At 41.8% G+C, this 15,724-nt stretch overlaps 1 protein-coding gene across 4 annotated transcripts in view; it reads left to right on the top strand.

Annotated features, from left to right (window-relative positions):
• Positions 1 to 15,724, top strand: part of lrp4 (low density lipoprotein receptor-related protein 4) — a 561,339-nt gene that overhangs the window by 60,306 nt on the left and 485,309 nt on the right. For all 4 annotated transcript variants that reach the window (XM_051379477.1, XM_051379474.1, XM_051379475.1 and 1 more), the window contains exons 3-6: positions 6,067 to 6,183; positions 11,127 to 11,240; positions 11,344 to 11,460; positions 12,546 to 12,674. In XM_051379477.1, the coding sequence (XP_051235437.1) occupies positions 6,067 to 6,183; positions 11,127 to 11,240; positions 11,344 to 11,460; positions 12,546 to 12,674 (477 nt within the window). The remainder of the gene's footprint in view (positions 1 to 6,066; positions 6,184 to 11,126; positions 11,241 to 11,343; positions 11,461 to 12,545; positions 12,675 to 15,724) is intronic.

Below are 15,724 nucleotides of genomic sequence, written 5' to 3'. Positions count from 1 at the left end.
CGTTAGACTTGCAGACTCCTCGATCGCTCTCTGGAGTCCACATCTGTTTTTCAGTCGGACGTAGTGTCCTCTCCCTCTCTCTCTCGTTCTCTCTCTCATCTGTCCATCCTCTCATCCGTTGAGCCGGGGTGATAAGCGGTGTTTAGGCAGATATATTGGTCCCATTAGAGCCACTTGATTCGGCTGCTCTATAGTAAAGGGGAGGCCATTAACTCTGCTGCTCAAGGCCACTTAAAGACCTGTACATATATCTTCCTAGAGACATGCGTGTCTCTAGGAACACACACACACACACTCCAGCGTATGCAAGGCAGTCATGCACATTCTTATTTCTGGATACAGTCAATAAGCATGCAAAATTGATCAGGCTTATTATTTTCAGTTGTTGAATGAAAACCAGCTTATTTTTGTTTTCTCCCCATTTCTTCTTATTTTTCTGGGGTTTTAATACAAGTAGACCTTTTTGTACTGAGGACTACTGTGATCACACACTTTTAAGAAAAGTAGGAAGAAGAAAACTGAGAATCCATTTATACCAATCTGTTCCCATCAAAAACTCCAGGTGTTTTTCATAAATACCAATGATTCTTCACACAGATTACAAAAATACATATTTACACACTTACCTCCAGCCATGAAGATAGTTTTGGTTGTATTTGCCCAGGTTTTAAATATCTGTTTCTGAGAATTTTGCTTTCATCTTATAACTATGAAGGTGATTGGACCTTAGGTTCTGTTGCTCACAATATTGCATGTTGCAATAAACTCAACAGCAATCTGTTTTTCTAGAAACAGTTGTCTGTGTAACTCCGGATGACCCAGACTCACCACAGATAAACCACCATTATATTGGGCTCCAGGCTGAAATCTCAAAGCACGTCTAACAAGAATATTTCATCCAGGGAGCTTTAATAAAGGTTTTTTCTTTCAGTCCAAAACAGGTCAGCTGACCTCGACATTACCTTCGTCTGAAACATTTGTGGTGGTCTGGAGATCTATCCTTTTTGTTATTCTTTTGGCTCCATGTTTGATGTCAAACTGCTATACTGAGACCTCTTTATGAGTCTTAAAGCAATTGACACAAACTCTCTATCTGGCTGTATACGACTAGAGGTAAAATAAAATAATTAAAAAATAAAAGCAGGTAAAGGAATGTGTATACCTGTGTGTGGAATCATACTTTTAAACAAACAAGTATTTGAAAATTGTGATGTCTTCAAATTGCTCAGTTTGTTTTGAACAACGCCACAAAATCCGACATTTAACAAAACATATAAATGATTCGGCTTATAAAGATTGCCAATTATTTCCTGTTTAACTTACGAATGAACCAATCATTTCAGCAGTAACAGACAGTGAGTTAAAGAGGTAAACCTCTACAGTCACTGTGTGGTTGCTTTTCTGTTGTGTTCAATGTGCGTGTGCGTGTGCGTGTGTGTGTGCGTGTGTGTGTGTGTGTGTGAATGACCTGTGGAATGCAAGTGGGAATTCTGTAGCTCGGATGAGAAAAGCCCATCGGTGAAGGTCTGTGTGTGTGTGTGTAGTTGAATGGATTGAACAAGTCAGAAAGTAGTTCTGCTTCAAAAAGTTTTGTGCAAATGTCTAAAAAGTTGGCAAAACAGGACGCATGTGCATCAACTACAGCTGTTATGTGAATATACTGTACAGGATGCGACAGTATTACATAATTAATGGAGTGCCACAGGAGCAGGAAGTGGACCAGCATGCAATGTGTTGCGCATCTGTTGTCAGTAGCTTGTGAAATATAACATCTTTGATGCGGTTTTGCTTTGGCATAATTCTGTCAGCACTCTTACTTAAAATATCTACATCATCAATAGGTTGTCAACTTAAGAGGTGGAATGCGGCAAACAACACACTGTGGACAAAGTTAAGGTTAGACAGGCTCTTGTGAGTGTGTTAATACGTGCGTGTGTCAGCCTCATAGGAATGCAGTGGTAGCAAGATGAGCAGCGCTGAGCTGAGCAGAATCTATGTGATAAGAAAGATCAAAGCGCCTGGAGACCTCATCAACCTTCCCAGCATGCTCCCTGCTGATCCACCTGATACTAGTGTACAGGCCCCACCTACTGTGTGTGTGTGTGTGTGTGTGTGTGTGTGTGTGTGTGTGTGTGTGTGTGTGTGTGTGTGTGTGTGTGTGTGTGTGTGTGTGTGTGTGTGTGTGTGTGTGTGTGTGTGTGTGTGTGTGTGTGTGTGTGTGTGTGTGTGTGTGTGTGTGTGTATATATATAAGAGAGAGAGAAGAGTATTTATTTGCATACATTTTGCATCTCTTCCAGTTTTATGTGCCAAAACAATTCTGCTCCGTGGACGAGTTGTATGTGTGTGTGTGTGTGTGTGTGTGTGTTTGTTTAGCCTGTGCAGCTACGGTTTGCTTATGTCTGCATGCGTGAGTGTGTGCGTGTTAAAGCCACACTCTCTTTCTCTTCAGATAAGCGGAATTATTTATTGAAATGTTGAGAAGCAGCATTTTTCTCCTCTCTTGGTTGAAGCCTTAAATCTGCTGACGCCCGGTCAGAGATGCATCCAAAATGCATCAAACTGCTTTAGTTTGACAAAGAGGAGGTTTTAGATGGTGTGCAGGTGTCAGGACTCTCAGGATGTTTCATTAATGGGTCTGTGCGAACTCTACTTCCTGTTCAGTTCCAGCTTATTGCAGCAGTTCTTGCAAATATTGAACTCAAATCTTATTTCATAACGGCTGAGCTTTGTCTTTTGAAAGTGAATCATCAGTCAATTGAGAAGGAACTGTTACAAGTCAGCCTTACACGTAAAGGAACATACCATAGTTGTGCATGTTTTATGGAATCTTAATTCTTAATTCTATCTAATTGTACCATGGTAATTGATGTATTATAAACTTTAGGGCTGCAAGTAGCAATTATTTATCAGTCTTCTGATTGTATTCTTGATGAATTGAAACATTTTAATTTCCCAGAGCTCAAGCTGATGAATTGCCTGTTGTGTTTGGTCTAAAACCCAAACATATTCAGTTTCCTATCAAAGAAGACAAAAACCCAGCAAATATTTTATAAAAAACGTTGGTTAAAAAAATATTAACAGTTTAAAAACAAAATTTTGCTGATTAATTTTCTGTTGATTAATTGTCTAATTATTCGAATTTTTTATACTGTAAATCGGTTAGCTACCGGGTTTTATTTTCTTAATTTCACCCTCCCAAACACCTTTTTCTGCTCTTTTTTAGTCAGACATTGACTTGGTTCACGAACAGAGATTCATAATTTGGGTAATTTTTCTAAATCTGCTGCAGCGTCCTGTAATGGATTGTTTGCTTTGTTGGGAAACACTAATAAGGTAATGTATATTATCGGAACATCAACTCTAGAGGCGCATTTGTGCATACGGAAAAAGATGCTCAAATGTTGATTCTTTAAAAGTGTGAATTTCTGGATGGTTTGGCAGCAGACTCTCAAACCTCAATGTTTCGAACATGCTTGAATACCACAAAGGAAAGTTTTCAACACAGTCTGTGCTCACAGCTACGATAAAATGTGACAAAAATATAAAGGTGATCATTTTCCTTCTGTGATGGAGAATGACCTCTCTCAAGCTCCTTTCATTTCTCTATAAGTCAGTTTTCACACCATACAGAATTGAACTGAAACCAGCGTATGCCTGGAAGGAAATAAATACAGAAACCGTTGGTATGATTTAGATAATTGTTTACAGAGATGCATTTTATGCAAATTAAGCCAAACCACCAGCACGGTCGCGCAATTCAGACAAGAAGAGAGTTCATCAGAAGGTGAAGCGAATAAGGGGTTGACAAAGAGAGAGAGATTGGGCAAGTGAGGCAGTTCTATTTGCTTATGTCTCTCTCTCTTTCTGTCTTTGTGTTTCTCTCTGAATAATGTAATATCCATGCAGGGGTATGTGGGTCAGTGGGGCTTTACTTCCCCTGGAGACCAGAGCCACACCCCAACACACACTCACACACACTTACTTAATTCACTCACTGAGCCCTGACTCCTTCGCCTGTCTGCCTCGCTGGTTAACTCGCTGCGTGACGTCATACATTTTTCATAAAGTCTGCGTTGTTCCGTCAATATTTTATATCTGGTATTGACAGGCGAGTGAGAGTCCACTGCAATGAGTTACTGCTCCCTCTCCTCTCTACTCTTCCCCTCCCTCCCCTTCCCTTCTCCTCCCTCCATCCCTCTCTAGCCTGTAATTAAATTAGCTCTGTCTGCGGATGACAAAGGGCCAGTCATTCGGGCTCTGCTTAGATAGCAAGTAGCTGCACTTAGAGCGGATATGAAGTTAAGGAGGAATGCGCTGAGCTGAGCTGAGCTCAGTGCTGCTCTCTGGGTCTCAGGGTAAGAAGGAGGCAGAGAGGAGGACGTGTGGGTCCAGATCAGACTCAAGCTCTGGATGAGCTGAGACCAGACAGAGAATAAACCTTCCTGCCACTGTGTCTGTCGAACTCTGACTTTTACTGCAGCCAGCAGCCATGCAGGAGTGATGACTGTGTTGGGTTGATATCACAACTAATTGAGTTTATTTAGTTTGCTTCATCAAGGCTGAGAGTAACCATTATTCTTGCAGTCAAATCATCTGCAGATTATTTTTTTGATTAAAGAATATATGGTTTATGCCTGAAAGTTGTGAAAAAGGTCCATCACAACTTCCCAGAGCCTAAGTTGACATATTAAATTGCTTGTTTTTTCCCAGAACAATAATCAAAAAACAGATTCAGTGTACTGTCACAGATGATGATATAAAATGAGCAAATATTCACATTTCAGAAGCTGAAACTAGCATATTTTTGGCATTTTTGCTTAAAAAATGATGGCTTTTTACTTTCTGTCAGTCGGCTAATAAAGTAAATGATTTATCGTTTCAGCTCTACTACACATCAATTGACATCTTGTGAAATAAATGTGCCAGATACAGCCAAACGGCTCATTTTTATCTGCAACTAATGGGCAGCTTGATTGAAACGGCAGGGTTGGATACTGAATCTCAAAGCTTTTATGATACGGTGTGTGTGTCTTAATACGGGTATTGAAAACTGTAAAGTACTAAAAGTTGGTGTTGAATGTTAGGTCAGATCCATAATACTGTTCGTAATATTCTTTGATTAGATATTTTGCATTAAGAACTTCTTTTGTTCAGTGACAAAAAGAAGAAAAACATGTTTACATTTTAATCTAAATGATTGGATTGTTTTGGTATCTGTACTGAAACTCTGGTATTTTACCAACAAAGTATCTAAATTTAATATTTAAAAAAAAAAATGGGGAGAAAACAACATCGCGGCATAATTTGAAACGCCATAAACTAAACCGCAATTTAATGAAAAGCAAGCATAAACAGGGTTAATTTGATCAACGTAATTTGATAAGATATGAAGACTAAACATTCAGAGGACAATATAATACAGGGTCAAAAGAAGAAGAATCACTCATAAATAACCTGTAAAAACCGGCACATAGTCCGTCCAGCCTCACAGGATAAACACATGCTGTGTCTCTGAGGTTCACTTCTGGATAGGGTACGGTTGATTTTATGTGTTTCATGATATAGTGCAAATTTAGAGAGATTTTAAACATTTGAGAATCCAGTTTCACTGACCATGTGTCTCAGCCTTGTGTTGAGCAGATACTGTTCCAATCCTCTATCCTACAAAACATGGTGTTCACTCCGTCCAAACCTCTCTCTCATCTCGTGCAGGGATAAAGAATAACTTCTCTGGTGTACGGCGAGATTTAAACTGCTCAAACTCTAATAAACTCCGGCCGTGTTCCAGGGCAAATGTTATCTCACATCACAAAGTCTGTCAATGGCGCAGTGAAACCTCACCCAGGCCTGGAATATGGTGTGATGCATCATAGGAACAATCACAAATATGAAACCAGCAGGGAAATAAAATCTAACCAAATAAAGCAAAAGGAAAAAAATGACAGAAAAAGTAAAAAAACAAATGCAAACTCCCATCTCCTCTCCTCTCAGCTTCTCAGTATGTTTGTTTGTTTGTTTGTTCCTGCTGACAGACATTGTTGTCCTGCCTTCTTTTTGTTTGCAGTGCTTCCCACCTGCTCGCCGCTGGACTTCCACTGCGACAACGGCAAATGTATTCGTCGCTCCTGGGTGTGTGACGGGGACAACGACTGCGAGGACGACTCCGACGAACAGGACTGTCGTAAGTACACTTCCTCTCTCTTGTCAACACAAACACGCAAACAAACAGCGGCGGCCACATTGATATGCGCCGTCTCACACACACTCTCTCGACCTGCCCTGTCAGGCTCAGGGGGATGAGTTATTAAAGTGGACAGATGTTGAGGCAGCCATGTGCAGTGAGGTGTTTGTTTTGAGTCTAAAGGAGTTGCCTGGCTCTCTCTCTCTCTCTCTCTCTCTGTCTCTCTCTCACACACACACACTAGCGAGAGGTCAGCACTCCCACGGTCAACACTCTCTGACCTTTGCCCTAAGTTTATCCTGTTCTTCTTTTGATTTGTGGAGCTGTGTGTGTTTGTGTGCTTGTGAATGAGTGTGTGTTCAACCCAAAATACCCCTCAGCTGCTTGCAAGGCAGAATGTGGCCTGCAATGCGTATAGTAAGGAGTGTCTATTTCAGCAGCCGTATTCATATATCTGTGCATTGCTAACTGGTGGGTAGGTGCATGTCCCTTTTAAAGACTAGAATTACGTTTAGGTTAAATTTTGGTAAAATAATGCGATTGTGAGGCAGTGCATCACGTCATCATGACAAGTGTAGAGGCGCAAATGCGCATGCGTTGTACCATTAGTCAGGGTGGAGTTGGTGGTCAGGTTCTGAGAACACATCATCCACTTTTAGTCTCTGTATTTACCCATAGTGACTCAGAAGGCGCCGCATGTGCAGTCTGATCCGTGTGGATGTACACAGCGCACCAGTCATTCCATCACACTGTCAGTTTGGTGATTCAGTTTAATCACACTTAACACTGTGCAGGGACTGGAATAGTTACAGCGGGTGACGTGTTTCTGATGGAGACAACACACGGCAGAAAGAGTCAGGAATTGTTGTTTTAGTGACTAACGTTTATCTAAAAATCAATACAGGGTCTTTTTTCCCAACAACTTCACAGTCACAAAAAAAAAGTTTAAAGGATTGTCAATCACTAACATGTTGCTTAAGTCGTAATGTTTCAACATCAGTAATTGTTTTGTTGTTTGATATTGTTGATTTAATAGCAGTTTACCCTTTATCTAGATCATTTGTGTAAATATATTTTTGAGCTGGTTTGATTGGCCGATACAAATGAATGTTGGTCAGAGACTCAAAGGAATGGTTTGACATTTCAGGAAATATGTCCATTTGCTTATTTGCCAAAGGGTAGATGTCTTGCATCTTGGGGATGACATGGAACCTGAGTGGATCACAAAAAAACATGCATTTATTTTGATAGGAAAAGGGAGAGAGAGTGGGGGGCGGAATGATATGCAGCAAAGTGTCTGGGCTTATAGATGGCACTCCAGTTCTCTCCTTTCCTCCAGTCTCTTCTTTTTCATCTCATCTCAATGTATTTCTGAAGTGATGCGAGTTTCGTTGAGCTCCGGAATAAGCCTGAATATTCCGCACAAATTGAAATACTGTGTTGATCTGCCTTTGCCTCGGTTCGTGTCTACTTGTCTTAACAATGACTTTGCATGCAACTGCGCTCCGTACAAAAATGCCCTCACCTTCTATCTGAATGTCGGAGTTAGCCTGCCGATTCTAACGTTAGTGTGTCAACATGCGTGCATTCATTTTTGAGATACTCAATCACGAACTTCTCGTGTTGGACAAGTGATGGACAAGTTTTGACTTGGGATTCAGAGGATCACCAAAGGCAATAGGATTTATTCTATGGTGATGATGAATGTCTGTACCAAAATTCATTTCTATCCATTGAGTATTTGTCAGGATATTTCACTCTGGACCAAAGTATTGCACTGACAGTCAAACAGACGTTGCTGTCCATCAAGCCACAGTGCTAGAGCCTGAAAACAATAACATAACTTATTTAAAAGCTTCATGCTTTAACAGCACTTGAATAAAATCTTTGATGGCAAACACACCCTAATCTTGACATTGATTGTTTTCCATAGCTCCTGTTGTGTTATATCTCAGGTAGTGTGTGTGTGTGTGTGTGTGTGTGTGTGTGTGTGTGTGTGTGTGTGTGTGTGTGTGTGTGTGTGTGTGTGTCAGATACAGGTTGGCTCCTTCCCTTCTGAATGATTTTTCTTATCTGTCTGTCATCCAGTGATTTCTCCTCCTCCTCTGTTGACCCACATACTGTATCAGCAGCCAGACATTGAATCACTTCCTGATGGGGGGTCTGTCTGCTGCGAGCCAGCAATGAATTTTTCATCTTCATGCCCAGTAAATTCCCCTCCCTCCCTTGTTCCCCAAACTACTTATTATTTCATGATTTTTTCTTACCCTGGTCTGTCTTTCACCTCCCAATATATTTTGTTTCTCGGCGCAATGCAGTGGTTTTATTTCATTATTTAGAGACGGGGAGACAATCCTCCACGCTCGGCTGGAACTGAAGCAGTTGTCAAGATTTCAGACAAACACACAGACGGAGGTGTGTCTCGGTGTGGATGTGTGTGTTTGAACATGAGATATTCTGAATTCTTGAAGTTTAAAAGAAATTTCACAGAAAAAAACATTACACCATTTCACCACACACACACACACACACACACACACACACACACACACACACACACACACACACACACACACACACACACACACATGCAGGGAGGCTGGTAATGAGTCCCAGTGCCCTTTGCCCTTTGACGTTTGGCTGCTGTGTGAATGATGAGCATCTTGAGGGCTTGTTGACCTCCGAACTCCCTCTGTTTACCTCGCCGATGGGAGGGGAGAGGGAGCATGGGAGAACTGGAGAGAATCAATTGTTTTCTTACAACTTGAATAATAGATTAAATGAGTGCATTTGTCAATAGTGAAATTAAATTTTCATTTGGACCTTCCGTTGGGGTTTTGTGGTTTTAAATCCTTTTCTTTTTGGGGGGAGGTCAGGGCGTTTTGGCTGAGGCGAGGTCGGGGTGGGGGATATGCATTGTATCTGTATTGTTTTTGGCCGCTCAGTAATTCCAAATTGCGATACTGGAATGCCAAAAATATGTTTGCTGTAACAATAAATGCAACATTTCATTTCATTAGTATTGCTTACTTGTTCAGAGACCACTGACCAGTATTCAACCTCTTCACAAGTCTTTAATAACCATATTTAAGACATCTTTATAAAAAAAAATATATGGAGATATATGTATAGATATTGTATAAATATATTGCTCACTATTGTTTTTTTTACGTTTCCCCTAAACTATTTTTGTAAGGCAACCTAAAATTCACTCATTATATAAAACATGATACAGATCTTCTATGCTAGTTAGGTTTTGTTCAAGGGCACGAACAAATATCCCCTTTCCACAGTCTATAACGAAGGTCTACAATACATTAACATACACACACACTCACACCTAAACACACTGTGGAGCCTCATGTCACTCATCTCAGAAATGGAGTGTGTCTCCAGCAGCCTTCACTCGTGCAGCGATGCTGCAACACACCAGAGAAAAGATGAAAAATCTCGCTGAAATAAAGAGAAGCTTCATCTTCTTCTCCGTCTTTCCCTCTCTTCTGTGGGCATCCTTCTGTTTCGGTCTCTCCTTATCTCTCTCTGTTTGCCTCAGCTGTCCAACACTCACACACGGCAGTGATAAATTATAGATTACCTCCTGCCAGGGGCCATCCATCATTGGTTCTCCTTGACGAACCTGTGTACTCGGCCCCAGGCGAGCGCGGCTGGGCCTTGCCATCGATTGCGGTGGTAACAGTAGAAGGCGGTGTTTTGAAAATCCATTCAGTCTTTTATCAATGGAGGTGTGATTAAAGAAGCAAGGTGGAGGAGTTGTTTGGATAAATGAAAGGGTTTGAAAGTGTCAATGTCATTGTGCTGAAAGTTCACCGGAGGGAGGCCCTTCTGTCTAACTGCATTGTCAGGGCTGTTTGGATGAATGACAAATGGGTCTTTTATCTCCAGTCTCAAGGTTAACTGTCTAATGGAACAACATTTCCTACATACAGAAGCCAGTATATTTAATTAAGCCATAAAACAAGCTGCTCAGGTTCAAGAGATTAAACCAGTTTAAAAGTCAAGTCCTGAAAATGACTTTTGTTTTTAGCCCGATTTTGGTTTAACTATGAGTGTTTGGAACATACTGAGCATATGATAGACAGTGAAGATGAGGATTGTGCTTAAGTGTACTACAGATTCAGTTTATTGCTGAAGTTTCTATATGATCTGTACAAACAAACCAAGAAGACATCAGTGAGATATTTCTCTATAGTTATTAATGCCGCCACCACCTGCCACTGGGTCGGATTCAGTCGGGTTCGTCCACAGGGAGAACCAGAATCAACACAAAATGAAAGTTCTTTGTAGCTGCTTTAAGCTGTTGTTTGAGATGTCTCTGTGGATGTTTTAATTATGTTTTAGACCAATCTTGTCGCTATTGGTATCCTATTTATATTGAAGCTGGCCACAGCCTTTGTACTACTGAAGGATGAATCACCAAAGTTTTTACAGCCACCCGTTGAGGTGGTTTGGTTTCATGTGTTTTTGTTAAGCATTTGTCACACATCTTGGAAAAGTGCTGTATAAATAAAGGTATTATTATAGCAAATGTTTTCGCTCTGATCAGTGACCGTGGAGACAACCACACACACACTCTCAGTAGGACTTTACTCAGCCTTCCTCCTCGCTGTGTTGCAGTAGCTGTCGATGAGACGTCTTTTGTGCTGAAATCGAACCATGGGATATTCAGTCTGTGAGTCTTTGAGCTCCAGACCTGCAGCCTCGGGAGAGTTCAGCTTGTTTACGGAGAGAAAAATCTCTGTTTCTCTCCTGAGCTCTTTGCTCTGAGCTTGACGTAAAAGGTCATAGTTTCCCTGGTGTCAGTGCAGCTGTGAATATAATGCCAGCAGAGCTCAGGGATGGCTGCCTCTTATCTAATTCTTGTACAGTACCTGCTCTATGCTTTTGTTGTCTCCTCATTATTTGTTTCTTTTTCCTCTATGCAGCTCCCAGGGAGTGCGAGGAAGATGAGTTTCACTGCCAAAATGGCTACTGTATTCGCAGCCTCTGGCACTGTGACGGCGACAACGATTGTGGGGACAACAGTGATGAACAGTGTGGTGGGTACCCACACACAAACACCACTATGCAAACACATATTCTTTCACGCGATCTTATAAATATGACTTTTTGAGTTTGTTTTTGTTGTTTTTTTCATTCCAGACATGCGTAAATGTTCGGACAAGGAGTTCCGCTGCACAGATGGCAGTTGTATTGCTGAGCACTGGTACTGTGACGGAGACACGGACTGTAAAGATGGGTCAGACGAGGAAAACTGCCGTAAGTCACTCTGAGTACTTCAGGCAACTACACATTGTAAAATGCATCTGTTTCTCTCTGTTTTGGGCCTTCACCCACACGCACCCAGTGTTTTTATACATGGCCGATCATTCAGTACAGATGTTGAAACATCTAAACGTTTATGCTGTCATAAGCCTAAAATAAAGGTTTGATCAAGGGGCTCCATTTCTTTCCCCACAGATTATTAACGGGTAACATTTACACATGATCCATTCTTCTCACAACATAAAGAGGTGTGAACACGCTTCCTTTTGGGTGAAAAAAAAAACAGTTGTGTGTCGTTTCTTCCTCTAGGGAGCCACTTTCAGCTGAGCGTTGACATAAGAGTGTCATTTTATAATTGGGGTCAATTCAGATAATTTGCTGGCTACAGTTAAAACATCTGCTAAAGCTTGTCTGCTCATCGATCAGTGTTGACATGCACGCCATGGCTGTTGTTGGCTTGTAAAAGTCATGTAAATGTGAAATTCAACATGCTATATACGTAACAGAATCCTGGGTAACATTGCTGATTTGTGATTTTTTTAAACTGGGTTTCTAACGGGGGTTTATAAGAGTACATGTCTTCCACAAAGACTTCAAACAGGGACCTTATCTCTGTGGCAGCAGAGTGATTCGTCGTCGTATCCAAAATGGAATACAAAAACTGAAATAAATGATTTAAGTTTCCACATCTGAACATTGTGTTATTTGTAAAATTCAAAAATACAGGACAAACTGTCAGCTCCCCCACAAGAGTCTGTTATCTCTACAACGTCAGTCCAGACTCAGACCGCCACAGGCTGCAGCATCGTGATTCTAACTATGGTCGCAAGAAGGGGAGAAATCTGCTTACTGACTAGCTGCATTTAAACTAAGATCTTACTGTAACAAGTTTACTCCAGAGCATGTAAACACGTTCACTGTCTTAATAGAGAGCTGCGCCTCATTTCATGTATAGTTTCTGACAGCTTCAGCAGAGAAGAGTTAAAGCTTCAAAGAACCTCAGACAGCCAACTGCTGCACCATCTTCTTTCTGGCATCAGCATCTGTTTAACTGTCTGTGTGTGTGTGTGTCTGTGCAGCCTCAGATGTGATGGCAGCCACCTGCAGCGTGGAGGAGTTCCAGTGTGCGTACGGCCGCTGCATCCTGGACATCTACCACTGTGACGGAGACGACGACTGCGGAGACTGGTCGGACGAGTCGGACTGCTGTAAGCGCTCCATCACTCGCACACAAACACACTTCCCAACATTGACTTCAGGTGTCTTTTAACCTCAACCCATAAGAAAACAATACTCTATTGTTGTGGGCCATATATTAGTCTAGCTCTAATTTTATCTTATCCTTTCATCACACTTAAAACTAGCCAAACTTGATCTTAAATGTGAGCTTTAAACTATCTTTTGGCAGAAATATAGATTTATAGAAATTGTATCACCTCACAAATCCTTACTTTGAAGAGCTGAAATGCAAACTTGGTGGAAGTCCAAGAAGAAAACAAAACATGTTGTTACAGTGGCGTGACTGATCCAGCCTGTCCTGCTGGTGTAACGCTTACAGTGAGCTGCTGTTATCTGCTTACACACACATAGGCGCAGATAAACACACAAGATGAAGCTCCCCTGGGAGATCAGTCCTCTGTTATGCTGTTAGATGAGAGTAAAGTTCCCTCTCTCCCTCTGGCAGATGTCTTAAAACAGCGAGTCATCCTCATGTCCTACAGCTTACTGCACTAGTTCAACTGGAGTTTAAAACTGTGAAGAGGAAGTTTTAGGCATTAATCCCCTTTTAGCGGTTGCACCAAAGGACACACTGACTGAATACGCTTAGAGGATCTAAGGGTGGGTGTAAAATCTCATTGAAAGAGGTATGGTACGTAACAGGGCTGCAACGAACTATGCTTAATCGACCAAATTGTTTAGTAGAAATAAACACTAATTTCAAGTTTTGTTAGCCTAAGGTGACATGGTCAAATAGCTTGTTTTGTCTGGCCAACAGTCCAAAAAGCTAAAGATAGTCCATTTACAGTGAGAAAAGAGGCAAATCTTATCATTCGTCAAGCTGGATCTGCTTCAAATCTGCTCACCCACTACACCCACGCAGTCTATATGAAGCAGAATATTACTAACTTTGCCTGTTTAGTCATATATATTTGATACTATGCACAAATACTGAAGATTTGAAGTCATGGTTTTTGGTGCTTTAGGAGATGTCAAGCATCGTAACGCTTTGTTTTCATCGCAACATTTAGTGTCGACTTCATGTTTTTAAGTCGGTGGACGTCAAGTTGAGATCAGGAACAGCTGTTGTGTTGCAGGCCGCTGCTCCACAGCATCTGTCAAAACTGGGAAACACTCTGTCTGTTAGATCTTTTCTGTCACTGTATCTCTCACACACACACACACACACACACACACACAGTGAGGCAATGGTCCTGATTAACACAGACTATCATGTTTCGCTCTCCTCACTCCAGAGACGCTGCCTGCTGCTGACAAATCTCTCAGCATCTCCCTCCTCGTTCTCCCGTCTCTGATTTCTCACATGTTCGTTTCATTTGCTCATTGTCTCTAACCGCCTACCACACATCTCTCACGCTCACACACACTCCTGCACAGTGGGTTCCCCCTTTGATGTGTTTATCTGCAGTGCGATAGGCACAGCTTCAAGGCTTTGTAACATCGTTTGGTCATGTTAGTCGACTGAGCTGCTCTCTGTTTCTCTCTCTTCTCCTCCTACATCCAGGTTTTTTAATTGCTTCCTCACTGCTGAGGTGTTAAAACATTTTTGGGGAAAGTTGAACTGGCATCAAAGCTTTAAAAAAAAAAAAAGTTAAGGCCCTGTACGTCTTAGAAATACTTAAAATATCTGCAGTGAAAACTCTGCAGCACATATCAGATTCAGATTAACCAGGAATTGTGCAACACAAGTGCGCAGACGCACACACACTGTGCTTTGTGTGGTCTCTAAACACAGTCTTAAATGATATAGATTAAAGAACAAACACATGAAATGCCTCAAAGCCTGTGAGTAGTCTGTCTTTTTCACTAAACAGTGACAGGGTTCTTTGCACTCCATGTTCCAAGGTTAATAGATCAATCTACATCCTGTCTGATGTACTGAAAACAGCTGGACCTAATGTCCCCTAACTGTTCATTTCCTGCTGTCCTGTACTCCCAAACTGCCCATTTATTTTTGCTACTTATTTTTTTTTAATGTTAGTTTTGACCAACATTCGTTCGGAATTAGAGTGTAGCCTAACGGGTTTTTTTAGCCTTTAAAATGTTAGTTCCATTAATGAAGTGTTTTGGAAAAAAGTCTGAAGATGCGTTGGCTTTCTGAAACACACAGATAGTTTGTGGGCATGCACGCACGCACACACACGCGCACGCGCTCACACGCGCACGCGCACACACACACACACACAGAGGAGGCATTCCTCAGAGGCATAAGACAGCCCATCCTCAGACGGCATTCCTTGGCATGGATTCTCCAGACACATGAAGGGTGCTTTGTTAGAAGAAGCCTCTCTCTCTCTCTCTCTCTCTCTCTCTCTCTCTCTCTCTCTCTCTCTCTCTCTCTCTCTTTCTTCTTTCTTTCTTTCTTTCTTTCTTTCTTTCTTTCTTTCTTTCTTTCTTTCTTTCTTTCTTCCTTTCCTTCCCTCCCCCTTTATGTGAATACACACATCCAAAAACACTCACACTTCCAAGCCTCGTTACCGCTTGCGAACACTGATACTACTTTTGGCTGCATAGCTGAGCAGATGAAAGAGCATTGTGTGTGTGTGTGTGTGTGTGTGTGTGTGTGTGTGTGTGTGTGTGTGTGTGTGTGTGTGTGTGTGTGTGTGTGTGTGTGTGTGTGTGTGTGTGTGTGTGTGTGTGTGTGTGGGGGGGGTGGAGAGACACAGGGAGTGAGATAAAGGGTAGATGAATCATTTGAGTGTGTGTGGGCGTCAGTGTGTTCGCCGGCGTCCCACGCTGATTCTTGTGGCCTAAGTCTCTGAGTCTCTCTCTCTCTCTCGCACTCTCTCTCTCTCTGTGGGAGAGCCACCTGCTGTTTTGATCATCTCTCTCTTCCCTCGCCCAGCTGATAAGCCTGTGCAGGGATGCTTGAAGCTAACATCTCTCTCTCTCTCTCTCTCTCTCTCTCTCTCTCTCTCTCTCTCTCTCTCCCTCTTTTTTTTTTGCCTTTCTTCCCCTGCATTCCCTCGCTTGTCATTTTGTTCCTCCCTTATCTCACGCCCACTGTAGCTTTGATGGG

This window comes from Dicentrarchus labrax, unplaced genomic scaffold (genome assembly GCF_905237075.1).
Source record: "Dicentrarchus labrax unplaced genomic scaffold, dlabrax2021, whole genome shotgun sequence".
Taxonomy (NCBI): domain Eukaryota; kingdom Metazoa; phylum Chordata; class Actinopteri; family Moronidae; genus Dicentrarchus; species Dicentrarchus labrax.
Note: the sequence above shows the minus strand (reverse complement) of the source record. Positions and strands in the feature narration are given on the sequence as shown.